Genomic DNA, 16,786 nt, shown 5'->3' with positions numbered 1-16,786 from the left:
GATAGAGCTGTCAACACTCAGGGCCCCCTCCCACTGTGCCTCCGTCCCGTGCCCCGTGCTTTAGGGTCCTTGTCCCCCCCTCCAGGCCCGTTTGTACTCACACTACCTGGGCCTCGGAGAATGCTTCTTGCTGCCTATACGTCATCACGCCGTAACATGTCACACGCATCGATGACGTCATGGCGATGCGTGGCTTTGTTTCCAGATCTTTCCGTAGACCTCGGAGTTTTTGTGCGTCTTGTCGACTGTTTTTGAATCTTTTCATCGACCAAATCTGCAGTAAACACTCCACCTCCGCATCACACCAACGTGAACCTTTCACCGCCATTGTTTGAAATGTCCGCGCATGGTCCCTCCTTCTTTTTTCTACGTCCCAACAGGCGCACAGGAAATGACCTCAGAACCGCCGTAGGCCTCGTGCTCGTACACGTGCAAACGCTCGTGCTCGTAAATGTGCAAACGTGCTTTACTAAAGCCCACCTCTCTCAGACGGGCCGCTGTCCGTAGTTACGCGCGTTATAGGCTTTAGCTGAAAAAACGGTTTTGACCCGGTGCGGAAGGACAGTGTGAGTGCGCCCTCAGACTGTGGTAATAAACCGTAACATGGTAAACGTCTTGGATAGAGCTGTCAACACTCAGACTGAGGCTATTAACCACGACATGGCAAACATCTTGGAGAAGTGTTCGGCTTTGCAAAGGTGAATGGATCGATTTGAAGACCAATATGGACAAACAGAGTAGGTTGTGTCTATTGACATGCGACTGCTCGCCCTGACCCTAACAATCATAATCTAATCTGGTTTCCCCTCACGGCAGCTGTCCTGGCCAAGGCCGCTGCTGTAACACCTCCTCACGCAGATCGCTGCAGTGAGACGCTCTGCTTTACTTTCCCTCCCTCCCTCCCTCCCTTCCTTCACGGACACCTGTTGATTGTTGACTGTCTGGGACATGACAAGGACGTCTCCATGGCAACTTGTTGTGTTATCGCGATGACGCCCTGCGGACTGAAGCACTGACTGGGAGGCTGGAGGAGGCAACTCTCCAGGATTATGAACACACACGCATCCATGGACACACATGCACATATGCAACGCCCCCATCCCACGCCTCCGTCGCTTACACCCCCCCAGTGCGACAGGTGGGGTTTTCCCCTCCACCGGTGCAAGTTGTTTTTGAGTTATTATGTTGTAAAGTGCGCTCATCATATGTGATTTTGTTGCTGAGTTTGTTTCCACTGTAATCCCCACAGGAGCATTGTCTGGGAGCTGGTTCTTTCCTCCTCCCCCAGCCTCTCGTTCTCCCCTTTCCCCCCCGTCTGTCACCGCTCAGTCATGCTGTCATATCTGTCTTATTGTCTGTCTTATGTTGTATGTGTACGGACGAGGTGATTGCTTCAATGTCGCCGTATTTGTTACAGTGATAATAAAGGCTTTCTAATTTATAACTTTACCATCGACAACTCCGCTCTGTCTCCCTCCCCCTGATTCATACTTCCATAACATCCAGACTTAACTACTGCAACAGCATTCATTCATTCATTCATCCTCAACCGCTTATCCCAGGGTTGGGGTCGCGGGGGGGCTGGAGCTGATCCCAGCTGACATCAGGCGTGAGGCGGGGTCCACCCTGGACAGGACGCCAGTCTATCACAGGACACATAGAGACGAACAGAGACAGACAACCATTCACACCTACGGGTGATTTAGAGTCATCAATGAACCGAACACCTGCACGTCTTTGGACTGTGGGAGGAAACCGGAGAACCCGGAGAAAACCCACGCAGACACGGGGACAACATGCAAACTCCACACACAGAAAGGTCCAGGCCGGGATGTGAACCTGGAACCTTCTTGCTGTGGGCGACAGTGCTAACCACTACACCACCGTGTAGCCCTTATTGCAACACGACCTCAGTAAATTTCAGTACATCCAGAACTCTGCTGCCCACCCATTCCCACTCCCGTGACCACATCACCCCTGTCCCCCAGAAACTCTGCTGAGCTACACTTCAAAGTCCTTCTACTCTCTTTCAAAGCCCTCCACAAACAGACCCCTTCCCTACCTCAGTGACCTGCCCCCACCATCCCACTCCTTCCTGTAGCCCTCGAACCTGCTGCCTCCACCACTCAGGACCAAGAACCAGATCTGCTGGTTACACTGGAGTGAACCTTACTCTCATTTGAAATAGCTTTGTTTCTGGTCTGTGAAAAACAGGTGAATCCTGACCTGAGGGTTCGCAGCGTGCTGTGTGGACTCTTCAGTCCAGACGTCAACAGGTGCACTCCTGAATCCTGCAGGTTGGTTTTGCTCAGGTCCAGCAACCTCAGACTGGAGGAATTGGAGCCCAGAACTGAGGACAGCGCTTCATAGTACTCCTCTGAGAGTAAACAGCTGCTCAGCCTGAGGAGGAGATTCAAGCATCAAATATAAACATGTAAATTAAAGTTTGATGGGTAGACGTTCAGGGTCGTTACCTGAGATTCTTCAGTGTGCAGTGTTCACTCTTAAGTATCTCCCAAAGTGGCATCTCTCCTCCTTCTGAGTTCTTCAGGCGGTTGTTGCTCAGGTCCAGCTCTTTCAGATGAGAGGACTGAGAGCTCAGGACTGAGAACAGAGCTTCACAGCTTCTGTCTGACAGGTTACAGCCACTCAGCCTAAAAACAGTCCGTTTCAATTAACGTATGAATATTTAAACATGAGTCACGCTTGTTAAACAGCTGAACACCAACCTGAGAGTTTCCAGCGCACAGTGCGGATCTTTCATTCCCTCACATAACATGTTCATTCCTGAGTACCGCAGGATGTTGCTACTCAGGTCCACCTCTCGTAGACTCGAGGCTTGGTTCCTGAGGACTGAGGACAGAGCTTTCCAGCTTCGTTTTGACAGGCTGCAGCCTCTCAACCTGACGGGGAATCAGCAAAACATAAGAAAACAATAACAAGAGACTGTTGTATTTATCTGAGTCTGTTTAAAACACATGAAGGGGCCGTCCATACGAACATGGGTATTTTTGAAAGCATGTGTTTCTGCAGTTGTTGCTCCTGAAACCTGTTTGTGCTCGTCATGAGCGGACAGGAAAACTATTGTTTGAAATCATACTGTGTCAGTTGTTTCCATGGAGACGTGTGGAGCACTCTAGACGTGACCAGCTGACGGAGTCGCTGTTATGGAAGACCTCGCCAAAATACTGGAGAAGTTTAGCAACTTCTCAGCACTTTGTGTTTCTAAGGGAGCCCTCCCACTGTGCCTCCGTCCCGTGCCCCGTGCTTTAGGGTCCTTGTCCCCCCCTCCAGGCCCGTTTGTACTCACACTACCTGGGCCTCGGAGAATGCTTCTTGCTGCCTATACGTCAAGATATAGATTTGTTTTTTAACCAGGGGCAAAATTCTGTTTCAAAAATACCCGTGTTCCTGTGGACTAGGCCTAAATCTGGATAGTTGTGAAGAATGCGTGCACGTACAGAGCTTTACGTGAGGCTTTGACCACCGGCAGCAGCCTGAGGAAAGCTTCCTCTGAAGCAGAGTATTTCTTCAGGTCAAACACGTCCAGATCTTTCTCTGATGACAGTAAGATGAAGACCAGCGCTGACCACTGAGCAGGAGACAGTTTATCTGTGGAGAAACTTCCTGAATTCAGGTACTGTTGGATCTCCTCCATGAGCGAATGGTCATTCAGTTCATTCAGACAGTGGAACAGATTGATGCTTTTCTCTGCAGACAGATTCTCACTGATCTTCTTCTTGATGAACTGGACTGTTTTGTGTTTGGTCTGTGGGCTACTTCCTGTCTGTGTCACCAGACCCCGTAGGTGTTTCTGGTTTGCCTCCATTGACAAACCCAGGAGGAAGCGAAGGAACAAGTCCAAATGTCCGCTTGGACTCTGTAAGGCCTTGTCCACAGCGCTCTGAAGGAAACGTGCTGTTTTGTGTCCGAATACCTCAGACCACCAGTATGTTGTTTGTTCTTCTGACAGTCGAATCTGACTGGTCTCCAGTGAAAGACCCAGGAGGAAGCGAAGGAAATGGTCCAAGTGTATGTACGGACTCTGTAAGGTCGCATCCAGAGAACTCTCGCAAAAACACGTCGATTTGTCTCCAAACACTTCAGGACGCCGGGACGTTGTTTGTTCTTCTGATAAAAGATTCTGATTGGTCTCCAGTGAAAGATCCAGGAAGAAGCGACAGAATAAGTCCAAGTATCTGGTTAGAACATCAAAGAGCTCATTCAAATTACTCTGCATGGTATGTGTTGAGTTGTCTCCAGGAATTTCCAGTAAGATGCGATGCATCACGTTCAGATATCTCTTTGGAATCTGCAAGATGTTGTCGATATCACTCTGCATGAAACACATCGATCTGTTTCCTAACTCATCCGAACTCTGGGATGTTGTTTGTTTTCCTGATAGCAGACTCTGATTGATCTCCAGTGAAAGATCCAATTGGACGCGACGGAACAGTTCCAAGTGTCCGTTTGGACTCTGCAAGGCCTCGTCCATAGCACTCTGGCTAATCAATCCTGCTTTTTCTCCTGACTCTTCAGAACACTCGGATGCTTTTTGTTCTTCTGACGGCAGGTTCCCATCGATCTCAAGTAAAAGATCCAGGAGGAAGTGACAGAATAGGTCCAAATATCCGTTCGAACTCTGTAAGGCCTTGTCCATCGCACTGCGACTGAAACAAGTGGTATTGTTTATTAACCCTTCAGGGACCTGGGACGTTCTTGATAGACTCTGATTGATCTCCAGGTAAAGATCCACGAGGAAGCGACGGAAGAAATCCAAGTATCTGTCTGGACTCTGTAAGAACTTGTCCAAAGAACTCGGTTCTTCTGGAAGAGGATGCTGATCAGACTTCCGTGAAAGAATGACGAAGAAGAGACAGAAGAAAGCCAAGTGCCCGTTGAGCCTCTGTAAGGCCTCGATGATATCACTCTGGCAGGAACGTGATGATTGGTCTCCTGACACTGCAGAGTGCAGGTATGTGGTTTGTGTTCCTGACGGCAGACTCTCACTGATCTCCCTTGCGTTATCCAGAATTGTGTGACGTGTAGATTCCAAGAATCTGTTCAAACTTTGTACGGCCTTGACAACGGCACTACGGCAGAAACGTGTGGATTTGTCTCCTGACACTTTAGTGCATTGAGATATTGTTTGTTCTCCTGACAGCAGGTTGACTCCAGAGATGGTGAACATCAGATGGACATGAAGAGCAGCCAGAAACTCCTGAACACTCAGATGGATGAAGCAGAACACCTTTTCCTGGTACAGTCCTCTCTCCTCTTTAAAGACCTGTGTGAACACTCCTGAGTACACTGAGGCATCTCTGATATCGATGCCACACTCTGTCAGGTCGGACTCATAGAAGATCAGGTTTCCTTTCTGCAGCTGCTCAAAAGCCAGTTTCCCCAGAGACTCGATCATCTCCTTGCTTTTGGGATTCCAGTGTGGATCCGTCTCAGATCCTCCTTCATACTTGACGTTCTTCAGTTTGCACTGAACCACCAGGAAGTGGATGTACATCTCAGTCAGGGTCTTGGGCAGCTCTGCTTCCTCTGTGGTTTTCAACACATCCTTCAGAACCGTAGCAGTGATCCAGCAGAAGACTGGGATGTGGCACATGATGTGGAGGCTTCGTGAAGTCTTGATGTGGGAGATGATTCTGTCGGCCTGCTCCTCATCGCTGAATCTCTTCCTGAAGTACTCGTCCTTCTGTGGGTCAGTGAACCCTCGGACCTCTGTCACCATGTCAACACACTCAGGAGGGATCTGATTGGCTGCTGCAGGTCGTGTGGTGATCCAGAGGCGAGCAGAGGGAAGCAGTTTCCCTCTGATGAGGTTTGTCAGCAGCACATCCACTGAGGTGGACTCTGTAACATCAGTCAGGACCTCAGTGTTGTGGAAGTCCAGAGGAAGTCGACACTCGTCCAGACCGTCAAAGATGAACACGACCTGGAACTCTTCAAACCTGCAGATTCCTGCTTCTTTGATCTCAGTAAAGAAGGCGTGGACAAGTTCCACCAAGCTGAACCTTTTATCTTTCAGCACATTCAGCTCTCTGAAGGTGATTGGAAATGTAAACACTATATCTTGGTTGTTTTTGTCTTCAGCCCAGTCCAGAGTGAACTTCTGTGTTAGGACTGTTTTCCCAATGCCAGCCACTCCCTTTGTCATCACTGTTCTGATGGGTTTGTCTCTTCCAGGTGAGGCTTTAAAGATGTCTTCACATCTGATTGTTGTCTCTGGTCCGTCTGGTTTCCTGGGGGCTGTTTCAATCTGTCTGACCTCATGTTCATCATTGACCTCTGCACTCCCGCCCTCTGTGATGAAGAGCTCTGTGTAGACCTGATTCAGGAGGGTTGGTTTTCCTGCTTTAGCGATCCCCTCAAACACACACTGGAACTTCTTCTGCAGGTAAGACTTGAGTTTATGTCTGCACGCTGCAGCATGAGTTCCTGAAAATACAAACAACAAATGCAATTTAAGTGTGGATGTGTAGGAAATGTTGCCGTATATGTCGTCATGAAAGAACGAGGAACCTTTGTAAAAACAGAAGCAAAATGACTGAAATAGAATAAAAACAACTACAAAGGATGCAAAACTAAAACAACATGCAACGCTCAATGTGCTCCAACGTTATGCTCTCATCAACACCAGTCTCTCCCGGCTAGCGTTGACCTTTGACCTTTTACCAAAGCGAGTGGGGACGCTGTGCAGAAGCAGAAAAGTTTAGTCACTCATAACTAGTGTTGTCCAATATTGTCAACCGATGTTTGTTCTGTAGGCTTCAGCATTTCCGAGTCTGCATGAATGCAACATGGGACGTTTACAGGCGCGTGCTTGATGACGTATAACAACAACAACATGCTAGACTCGTAGGTTGCTAACCGTGGCTAACAAGCTTCAGCGCGCCTGGTGCATGAGATGTCCGTTGTTTGGAAGTATTTCCAAGTGTCACCTACTAACAGTAACAGCATATATCGGTATCCGGTGATATTGGTATCGGAAATTAAGGGTTGGACGATATCAGAATATCGGATATCAGCAGAAAAGCCAATATCGAGCATCCCTACTCATAACGTCATAATCTGGCCATCGACCGGTTCATGGTACAGTTTAACCGGCTCGCGTGTCCACGTACGTGTAAGTCGCATCTTTAACAAGAAAAACGGTGGAACTTTACACTTCTTATAATGTTCTGCAGTCTTCTCACATTACGAGATGATAGACCACCCTGAATAACACCAGTGAGGTCTGGAGGGATCACAGGAGCAGCCTTGGATCACCCTTAAAGCCAAGATCGCTGCATAGACGCTGCTGCATCGAGAATGCTCATTTGACGCTAAGTACTAATTTCCCCAGATTGTGGCGATGGTGGAATGTCGTCAGAACGCACAGAGACATGGTGGAGCTGTTCTGATCCTCTTACTTCTCTGCAGACACTCGACCAGCTGCTCACGCTTCATACTCCTCAGGAAGTGCAGTGTGATCTTCAGAAAGGCCTCTCTGCTGCTCCTCCTCTGCTCTTCATCCTCACCGTCCAACACCTCCTCATCCTCCCTCTGACCATCTAAGCATTCTGGGTAATCTGGACTCAGAACACTCTGGACTTTCTTCAGCTCGTTCTTCATGAAAGTGTCGATTTTCTTCCCCAGCAGCTGCAACAGAATGATAATGAACATTTAAATAACACAACACGTCTGAAGGCCTGTTGGTCTAAACCAGGGGTCAGCAACCCGTGACTCCTGGGTCGCACGCGGCTCTTCAGCCCCTTTTCAGTGTCTCCCTGTAGCTTTGCCAAAAACATTATATAAACAACGTGTAAATAACGTGTTTTTTTGCACAGTGGATGAGGGAATGCATTTTATCCTGGAGATCAAGGTGATATTGAAAAAATAGGTGAAACTAAAATATGCGTCACATCCTCGGTCTCACGCCCGGCGCCTTTCCCTGCAGGTGCTAACGTTGACTTGGTGACCCACACTGATGCTTGATAAACCCCCCAAAAACATTAGCGAAGGAAAATAGTGTTTCGTGGAAATGTTACTTTGCTTTCACATGATGGAGGCTTACCTGAATGCTCGATATGTGCTGAGAAATTAACGAACAACCGCAATTTCAGGACAGGTAACAAAGCCAGGGAACAGTACCTATATATAAACCTTTATAAGCTGTGACATCAAATATGTTTTGCGACTCCAGAGAAATTTTATCTGGTGGAAGAGGGGGGGAAAACGGCTCCTTTGATAGTAAAGGCTGCAGACACCTGGTCTAAACAGAGCAGCATGGAGACATTAGGAACAGGGGTCCAGATGCTTCCTGGTGTCAGAACATGAGCAGCTTCACCTGAAGAGATGCAGCTGCTGCTGTAAACAGGGTTAAAAAGGAAAACGTGTTGTGTTTGGGGTCGAGCCGCCTGATAAACAGCAAAAGGAGAAGTTTTATCGATTTCCTTGAGAGAAAAACTAAATGTATCCAGAGGAACCTGTGGGTGAGGAGGTTAAAGAGTGATGGACGTGGTCAAAGGTACGAGTTCTGCAGAGAAGAGCGACGGACTGAGGAACCAAACCTCCATCATCGTGTTTGTGGAGACGTTTCCTCACAGAGAACAGATCTGAGTCACCAGACGACACTTATTGACTCAACTCTATAAAACTTTATGATGAACCTACGAATCTAAATGATGGTGTAATGTTTAGAGTTAATTTAATGTTTTAAACTAAAGTCGAAACTAAAGTCTAACTTCTTCTCTTTGGAACCAAATATCAAATATGAAATTTCACTTGACAGGATATGGAGGCGTAGTCGTGGTGGGGAGGGGTTGCAGTTTGGTGGGCTGAGGATCTGGTCTCTGCTTTTTGCAGATGGCGTGGTCCTGATGGCGTGGTCCTGATGGCGTGGTCCTGATGGCGTGGTCCTGATGAAGTGGTCCTGATGACGTGGTCCTGATGGCGTGGTCCTGATGGCGTGGTCCTGATGGCGTGGTCCTGATGAAGTGGTCCTGATGACGTGGTCCTGATGGCGTGGTCCTGATGACGTGGTCCTGATGACGTGGTCCTGATGGCGTGGTCCTGATGGCGTGGTCCTGATGGCGTGGTCCTGATGACGTGGTCCTGATGACGTGGTCCTGATGGCGTGGTCCTGATGACGTGGTCCTGATGGCGTGGTCCTGATGGCGTGGTCCTGATGGCGTGGTCCTGATGGCGTGGTCCTGATGGCGTGGTCCTGATGGCGTGGTCCTGATGACGTGGTCCTGATGACGTGGTCCTGATGGCGTGGTCCTGATGGCGTGGTCCTGATGACGTGGTCCTGATGGCGTGGTCCTGATGGCGTGGTCCTGATGACGTGGTCCTGATGGCGTGGTCCTGATGGCGTGGTCCTGATGAAGTGGTCCTGATGACGTGGTCCTGATGGCGTGGTCCTGATGACGTGGTCCTGATGGCGTGGTCCTGATGACGTGGTCCTGATGAGGTGGTCCTGATGGCGTGGTCCTGATGACGTGGTCCTGATGACGTGGTCCTGATGGCGTGGTCCTGATGGCGTGGTCCTGATGGCGTGGTCCTGATGACGTGGTCCTGATGACGTGGTCCTGATGACGTGGTCCTGATGGCGTGGTCCTGATGACGTGCTCCTGATGGCGTGGTCCTGATGGCGTGGTCCTGATGACGTGGTCCTGATGACGTGGTCCTGATGACGTGGTCCTGATGGCGTGGTCCTGATGGCGTGGTCCTGATGACGTGGTCCTGATGACGTGGTCCTGATGGCGTCGTGGGTCAGGGACCTTCAGCACTCACTGGATCGGTTCACAGCCGAGTGTGAAACGGTCGGGATGAGGATCAGCACCTCTGAATCTGAGGCCGTGGCTCTCAGCAGGAAACCGCTGGATTGTTCCTCCGGGTCTGGAACGAGTCCTGACCCCAAGTGAAGGACTTCAAGCACCTCGGGATCTGGTTCACGAGTGAGGGGACGATGGAGCGTGAGTTTGGCCGGAGAATCGAAGCAGCGGGGGCGGAGCTGCAGTCGCTCTACCGCACCGTTGTGATGAAAAGAGAGCTGAGGAAGGCAAAGCTCTGGATCTACCCTCAGTCCTGGTTCCTACCCTCACCTGTGGTCCTGAAAGCTGGGTCAGGACCCAAAGAACCAGGTCCAGGTCAGGACCCAAAGAAGTCTCCCTTAGAGAGAGGGGGAGAAGTTCAGCCTCCGTGAGGAACTCGGAGTAGAGCCGCTGCTCCTTTGCGTTGAAAGGAGCCAGTTGAGGTGGTTCAGGATCATCTGGTAAGGATGAACCCTGGGCGCCTCCCTAGGGAGGTGTTCCAGGCACGTCCAGCTGGGAGGAGGCCTCGGGGAAGACCCAGGACCAGGTGGAGAGATTAGATCTCCACACTGGCCTGGGAACGCCTCAGGATCCCCCAGTTAGAGCTGGTTAATGTGGCCCGGGAAAGGGAAGTTTGGGGTCCCCTGCTGGAACTGCTGCCCCCGCAACCCGACCCCGGATGAGCGGATGAAGATGAGATGAGATTCTTAGAAGTGTGTAAATTAATTCTACTTCCTCTTCGGTGCAGATCACCCACTAATTCAAGACATTTCCTCTGTTCCATCTCTTTGCTCAGATGATGGAAGGGTTTGTTTACTAGTGGTGCCATCGGCGATCCCTTCGGCTTTTGCCACCCGGAAGAACGCATATTATTGTTGTGACGTCATGGTGAATTGTCGTACTGGTGATGCGGTTGATAATAAAAGGTCTATCTGTGTCTGTACTCACCGTAAACGTGGAGTCCAAGTCGGTTTGATACCAGGCAAACTGATCAGTGGGAAACTCGGCGCTGTTCTGCTGAACTCTGCAAACAAAACGTCACGTTAGAGACATGAACTTATCAAATCTGCACACGGACAGTTCAGGCGAAGCAGACTCACTCTGTGTCACAGTCCTGTCTCCTAAAATAAGGCGGTGGAGTCCTGGACCGGTTGGAAACACGGCTGGGATCAGGTCCATGAGGGTCTGGTCTGTGCTGCAGCTCCGGGCTTCATTACAGCATAAATAACAAACAGGCAGTTATGGAGAGAGCACAGCACGCTGGGGTCTGAAGGCTTAACTGGAAGATAGAGCTGTGTGTCATCGGCGTACGATGGAAGGAAATTCATAATATAATAATAAACAGTCTGACAGCTGCATTGAAGATAAACTGAGCTCAGCCTCTACTTATTCTGCTAAATGCATTTCCCTGACATTATAGCATGAAGCTACATGTAGCCGTAGCTGAAGGAATGTATGAAAATGACGCTAATGCCGCTTTCATGTCGCAGCGCGCCGTGGGACCGCTGTGCTGCTCCAACTGCGATGTTTATGTGTACGGAGGATCAACAGAGTTATCATCTCTGAATCTGAATCCAGTGAAAACATTTCTAAAGAAATTTAAATGGACTCACTCTGTGTCACAGTCCTGTCTCCTAAAATAAGGGGGTGGAGTCCTGGACCGGTTGGAAACAGAGCTGGGATCAGGTCCATGAGGGTCCGGTCTGGGCTGCAGCTCTGGGCTTTAACACAAACGTACAGAAGATGTCGACATATTAATGAAATGATCGGTTCGTCTTAAGGCCGCTCAACATGATCCATGGTAAACACACTTTGCTCCGTCCGTTCCATTCATTTCCTATGGAGGAGGCGTTAGCACCAATGTAGCAGCGTTAGCACCAATGTAGCTGCGTTAGCCCCAATGTAGCAACGTCTGGTCTGTGCTGCAGCTCCGGGCTTCATTACAGCATAAATAACAAACAGTTAGTTATGGAGAGAGCACAGCACGCTGGGGTCTGAAGGCTTAAATGGAAGATAGAGCTGTGTGTTATCGGCGTACGATGGAAGGAAATTCATAATATAATAATAAACAGTCTGACCGTTGCATTGAAGATAAACTGAGATCAGCCTCTACTTATTCAGATTCAAATGCATTTCCCTGACATTATAGCATGAAGCTACATGTAGCCGTAGCGGAAGGAGCGTATGAAAATGTCGCTAATGCTGTTTGCATGTCGCAGCGTGCCGTGGGACCGCTGTGCTGCTCCAACTGCGATGTTTATGTGTACGGAGGATCAACAGAGTTATCATCTCTGAATCTGAATCCAGTGAAAACATTTCTAAAGAAGTTTAAATGGACTCACTCTGTGTCACCGTCCTGTCTCCTAAAATAAGGGGGTGGAGTCCTGGACCGGTTGGAAACAGAGCTGGGATCAGGTCCATGACGGTCTGGTCTGTGCTGCAGCTCTGGGCTTCAACACAAACGTACAGAAGATGTCGACATATTTATGAAATGATCGGTCCGTCTTAAGGCCGCTCAACATGATCCACAGTAAAAACACTTTGCTCCGTCCGTTCAATCCATTTCCAATGGAGGAGGCGTTAGCACCAATGTAGCGGCGTTAGCACCAATGAAGCGGCGTTAGCCCCAATGTAGCAACGTCTGGTCTGTGCTGCAGCTCCGGGCTTCATTACAGCATAAATAACAAACAGGTAGTTATGGAGAGAGCACAGCACGCTGGGGTCTGAAGGCTTAACTGGAAGATAGAGGTGTGTGTCATCGGCGTACAATGGAAGGAAATTCATAATGTAATAATAAAAAGTCTGACAGCTGCATTGAAGATAAACTGAGATCAGCCTCTACGCAATCTGCTAAATGTATGCCCCTGACATTATAGCATGACGCTACATGTAGCCGTAGCTGAAGCAGTGTATGAAAATGTCGCTAATGCCGTTTTCATGTCGCAGTGCGCCCGTGGGACCGCTGTGGTGCTGCAACTGTGATGTTTATGTGTACGGAGGATCAACAGAGTTATCATCTCTGAATCTGAATCCAGTGAAAAAATTTCTAAAGAAGTTTAAATGGACTCACTCTGTGTCACCGTCCTGTCTCCTAAAATAAGGGGGTGGAGTCCTGGACCGGTTGGAAACAGAGCTGGGATCAGGTCCATGAGGGTCTGGTCTGTGCTGCAGCTCCGGGCTTCAACACAAACGTACAGAAGATGTCGACATATTTATGAAAATGATCGGTCCGTCTTAAGGCCGCTCAACATGATCCACGGTAAACACACTTTGCTCTGTCCGTTCCATTCATTTTCTATGGAGGAGGCGTTAGCACCAATGTAGCGGCGTTAGCACCAATGTAGCGGCGTTAGCACCAATGTAGCTGCGTTAGCACCAATGAAGCTGCGTTAGTGCCAATGTAGCGGTGTTAGAACCAATGTAGCTGCGTTAGCACCAATGTAGAGACGTTAGCACCAATGTAGTGGCGTTAGCACCAATGTAGCAGCGTTAGCACCAATGTAGGGACGTTAGCACCAAGTTAGTGGTGTTAGCACCAATGTAGCAACGTCTGGTCTGTGCTGCAGCTCTGGGCTTCATTACAGCATAAATAACAAACAGGCAGTTATGGAGAGAGCACAGCACACTGGGGTCTGAAGGCTTCACTGGAAGATAGAGGTGTGTGTCATCGGCGTACGATGGAAGGAAATTCATAATGTAATAATTAACAGTCTGACATTTGCATGGAAGATAAACTGAGATCAGCCTCTACTTATTCTGCTAAATACATTTCACTGACATTATAGCATGAAGCTACATGTAGCCGTAGCTGAAGGAATGTATGAAAATGTCACTAATGCTGTTTTCATGTCGCAGTGCGCCGTGGGACCGCTGTGCTGCTCCAGCTGCGATGTTTATGTGTACGGAGGATCAACAGAGTTATCATCTCTGAATCTGAATCCAGTGAAAACATTTCTAAAGAAATTTAAATGGACTCACTCTGTGTCACAGTCCTGTCTCCTAAAATAAGGGGGTGGAGTCCTGGACCGGTTGGAAACAGAGCTGGGATCAGGTCCATGAGGGTCTGGTCTGGGCTGCAGCTCCGGGCTTCAACATAAACGTACAGAAGATGTCGACATATTAATGAAATGATTGGTCCGTCTTAAGGCCGCTCAACATGATCCACAGTAAAAACACTTTGCTCCGTCCGTTCAATCCATTTCCAATGGAGGAGGCGTTAGCACCAATGTAGCGGCGTTAGCACCAATGTAGCAACGTCTGGTCTGTGCTGCAGCTCTGGGCTTCATTACAGCATAAATAACAAACAGTTAGTTATGGAGAGAGCACAGCACGCTGGGGTCTGAAGGCTTAACTGTGAGATAGAGCTGTGTGTCATCGGCGTACGATGGAAGGAAATTCATAATGTAATAATAAACAGAAGCTAAACATGGAGTCATAATTCTGCTAATATAACAGGATCTGACATTATGAAGTTACATGTAGCAGTGTTTGTTTAACGTAAACACTGCAGTAACGGGGTTTTCACCTCGCTGCGCGCCGTGGGACCGCTGTGCTGGTCCAACTGCGATGTTTATGTGTACGGAGGATCAACAGAGTTATCATCTCTGGATCTGAATCAAACAAAAACATTTCTAAAGAAGTTTAAATGGACTCACTCTGTGTCACAGTCCTGTCTCCTAAAATAAGGGGGTGGAGTCCTGGACCGGTTGGAAACAGAGCTGGGATCAGGTCCATGAGAGTCTGGTCTGGGCTGCAGCTCTGGGCTTCAACACAACACAACACACACACACACACACACACACAGATACACACAGCTTTAAATGTGAGTATCCATATATACAGTATAAAATGGATGGATGGAATCGAGCAATCTGACTGGCTGTTAGCCGTGGTATAATCTCCGTAACCACGGCTACAACGTCCGATTCCTTGTCACAATTCTGTATCAATCTGCTGCCGTCTTTGTAAAGAAGGAGTATTTCATGAGTGGAAGTGCTGAAAAAGACGCAGGATTTTCCCTTTAAGGCCGGAGAAAGGGCTTTCACAACACTCGAGAGGGGAGGACGTAAAAGCACGTACAACAGTTTCTGCGTCTCTGAAGTTTATTAAAATCAATCTTATTTTTGTGATGTGTCCGAGATGGTTAAAGCACGACGGCACACTCTTGGTCATGTGTCGTTCAAAGCAAAGATTGCTGTCAAACACGACACGACGGTTTCTTGCAACAGGCTTGAAATGTTGTGACGGATGAGAAACAAGTGGCAGTAACTGTTTCATTACGTGCTGGGGTCCAATGACACGAGGACATCAGTCTGATTGGAGTTAAGGTGCAGAAAGTGAATTAACATGGAGTGTTTTATGTCGATCGGCAGTTATGGAGAGAGCACAGCACGCTGGGGTCTGAAGGCTTCACTGGGAGATAGAGCTGTGTGTCATCGGCGTACGATGGAAGGAAATTCATAATGTAATAATAAACAGTCTGACCGTTGCATTGAAGATAAACATGGAGTCATAATTCTGCTAATATAACAGGATCTGACATTATGAAGTTACATGTAGCAGTGTTTGTTTAACGTACACACTGCAGTAACGGGGGTTTCACCTCGCAGCGCGCCGTGGGACCGCTGTGCTGCTCCAACTGCGATGTTTATGTGTACGGAGGATCAACAGAGTTATCATCTCTGAATCTGAATCCAGTGAAATCATTTCTAAAGAAGTTTAAATGGACTCACTCTGTGTCACCGTCCTGTCTCCTAAAATAAGGGGGTGGAGTCCTGGACCGGTTGGAAACAGAGCTGGGATCAGGTCCATGAGGGTCCGGTCTGGGCTGCAGCTCTGGGCTTCAACACAACACACAACACACACACACACACACACACACACACACACACACACACACACACACACACACACACACACACACACACACACACACACACACACACACACACACACACACACACACACACACACACACACACACACACACACACACACACACAGTATATATACAGTACAAAACGGATGGATGGAATCGAGCAATCTGACTGGCTGTTAGCCGTGGTATAATCCCCGTAACCACGGCTACGACGTCCGATTCCTCGTCACAATTCTGCATCAATCCGCTTCCGTCTTTGTAAACAGTGTAGGGACTTAAACACAAACGTACAGAAGATGTCGACATATTAATGAAATGATCGGTCCGTCTTAAGGCCGCTCCACACGATCCACAGTAAAAACACTTTGCTCCGTCGTTCCATTCATTTCCTATGGAGGAGGCGTTAGCACCAATGTAGCAGTGTTAGCACCAATTTAGCTGCGTTAGCACCAATATAGTAGCGTTAGTACCAATGTAGGGGCGTTAGCACCAAGTTAGTGGTGTGAGCACCAATGTAGCGGCGTTAGCATCAATGTAGGGGCGTTAGCACCAAGTTAGTGGTGTTAGCACCAATTTAGCGGCGTTAGCACCAACGTAGCGGCGTTAGCACCAATGTAGTGGCGTGCTCCGCTCAGATTTCCTCTCTGACCTCAAAGTTCAAATCAGTTGAACTTTGACCTTTCAAAAGCTTGACCAATGAGGTAGAAGCGTTTCAGTGTGACATTTACGTTTCCTAGGCAACCAGAGAGCGACATCATGCCGATGTTAGAAAGACGGAGGAAAAACTTTTGTTTGTGTGTCGGAGTTTCCCGAACTATTTAAGTTTACATTATTGTCGCTTCACATCAGAAGAAAACGTAAAGATGGAGGTTTATCAGCATCCCAGTTTAGCAGCTAACGGTTGCTACAATGCTAAGCTAACATTGAGTTAGCCGTTTACTGGGTCTCTGCGCCCGACCTCACGGTGACACCAGAGCAGAGAGACGCTCATCATGTGAAGGCCCCTTTATTTCTAACAATGCTCTCTGCTATTAGAAAAGTCAATCAGCTGTGCTAATGACACAGTGGTGACAGAGTGCTATCTTTAGCTTAAGCTAAC

At 48.5% G+C, this 16,786-nt stretch overlaps 1 protein-coding gene across 6 annotated transcripts in view; it reads right to left on the bottom strand.

The window, feature by feature from the left end:
• The window catches only part of LOC310952438 (uncharacterized protein), a 28,781-nt gene that overhangs the window by 10,620 nt on the left and 1,375 nt on the right, over positions 1-16,786 (bottom strand). For 2 of the 6 annotated variants that reach the window (XR_014593368.1, XM_083921050.1), the window contains exons 4-16: positions 15,542-15,649; positions 14,465-14,572; positions 13,788-13,895; positions 12,880-12,987; positions 12,152-12,259; positions 11,423-11,530; positions 10,910-11,017; positions 10,758-10,833; positions 7,425-7,653; positions 3,462-6,450; positions 2,730-2,903; positions 2,475-2,654; positions 2,227-2,400 (exon numbers count right to left, since the gene is read on the bottom strand). Coding sequence is in view for 5 of the 6 variants with exons in the window: in XM_083921050.1 (XP_083777176.1) it covers positions 2,227-2,400; positions 2,475-2,654; positions 2,730-2,903; positions 3,462-6,450; positions 7,425-7,653; positions 10,758-10,833; positions 10,910-11,017; positions 11,423-11,530; positions 12,152-12,259; positions 12,880-12,987; positions 13,788-13,895; positions 14,465-14,572; positions 15,542-15,649 (4,578 nt within the window). In the remaining variant the exon portion in view is untranslated. The remainder of the gene's footprint in view (positions 1-2,226; positions 2,401-2,474; positions 2,655-2,729; positions 2,904-3,461; positions 6,451-7,424; positions 7,654-10,757; positions 10,834-10,909; positions 11,018-11,422; positions 11,531-12,151; positions 12,260-12,879; positions 12,988-13,787; positions 13,896-14,464; positions 14,573-15,541; positions 15,650-16,786) is intronic. The other 4 variants (XM_083921054.1, XM_083921051.1, XM_083921052.1 and 1 more) reach the window with 4 other exon arrangements.

The sequence above is a fragment of the Echiichthys vipera genome, assembly GCF_963691815.1.
Source record: "Echiichthys vipera genome assembly, chromosome: 1".
Taxonomy (NCBI): Eukaryota; Metazoa; Chordata; class Actinopteri; order Perciformes; family Trachinidae; genus Echiichthys; species Echiichthys vipera.
This window is presented reverse-complemented; position numbering and strand designations above follow the sequence as displayed.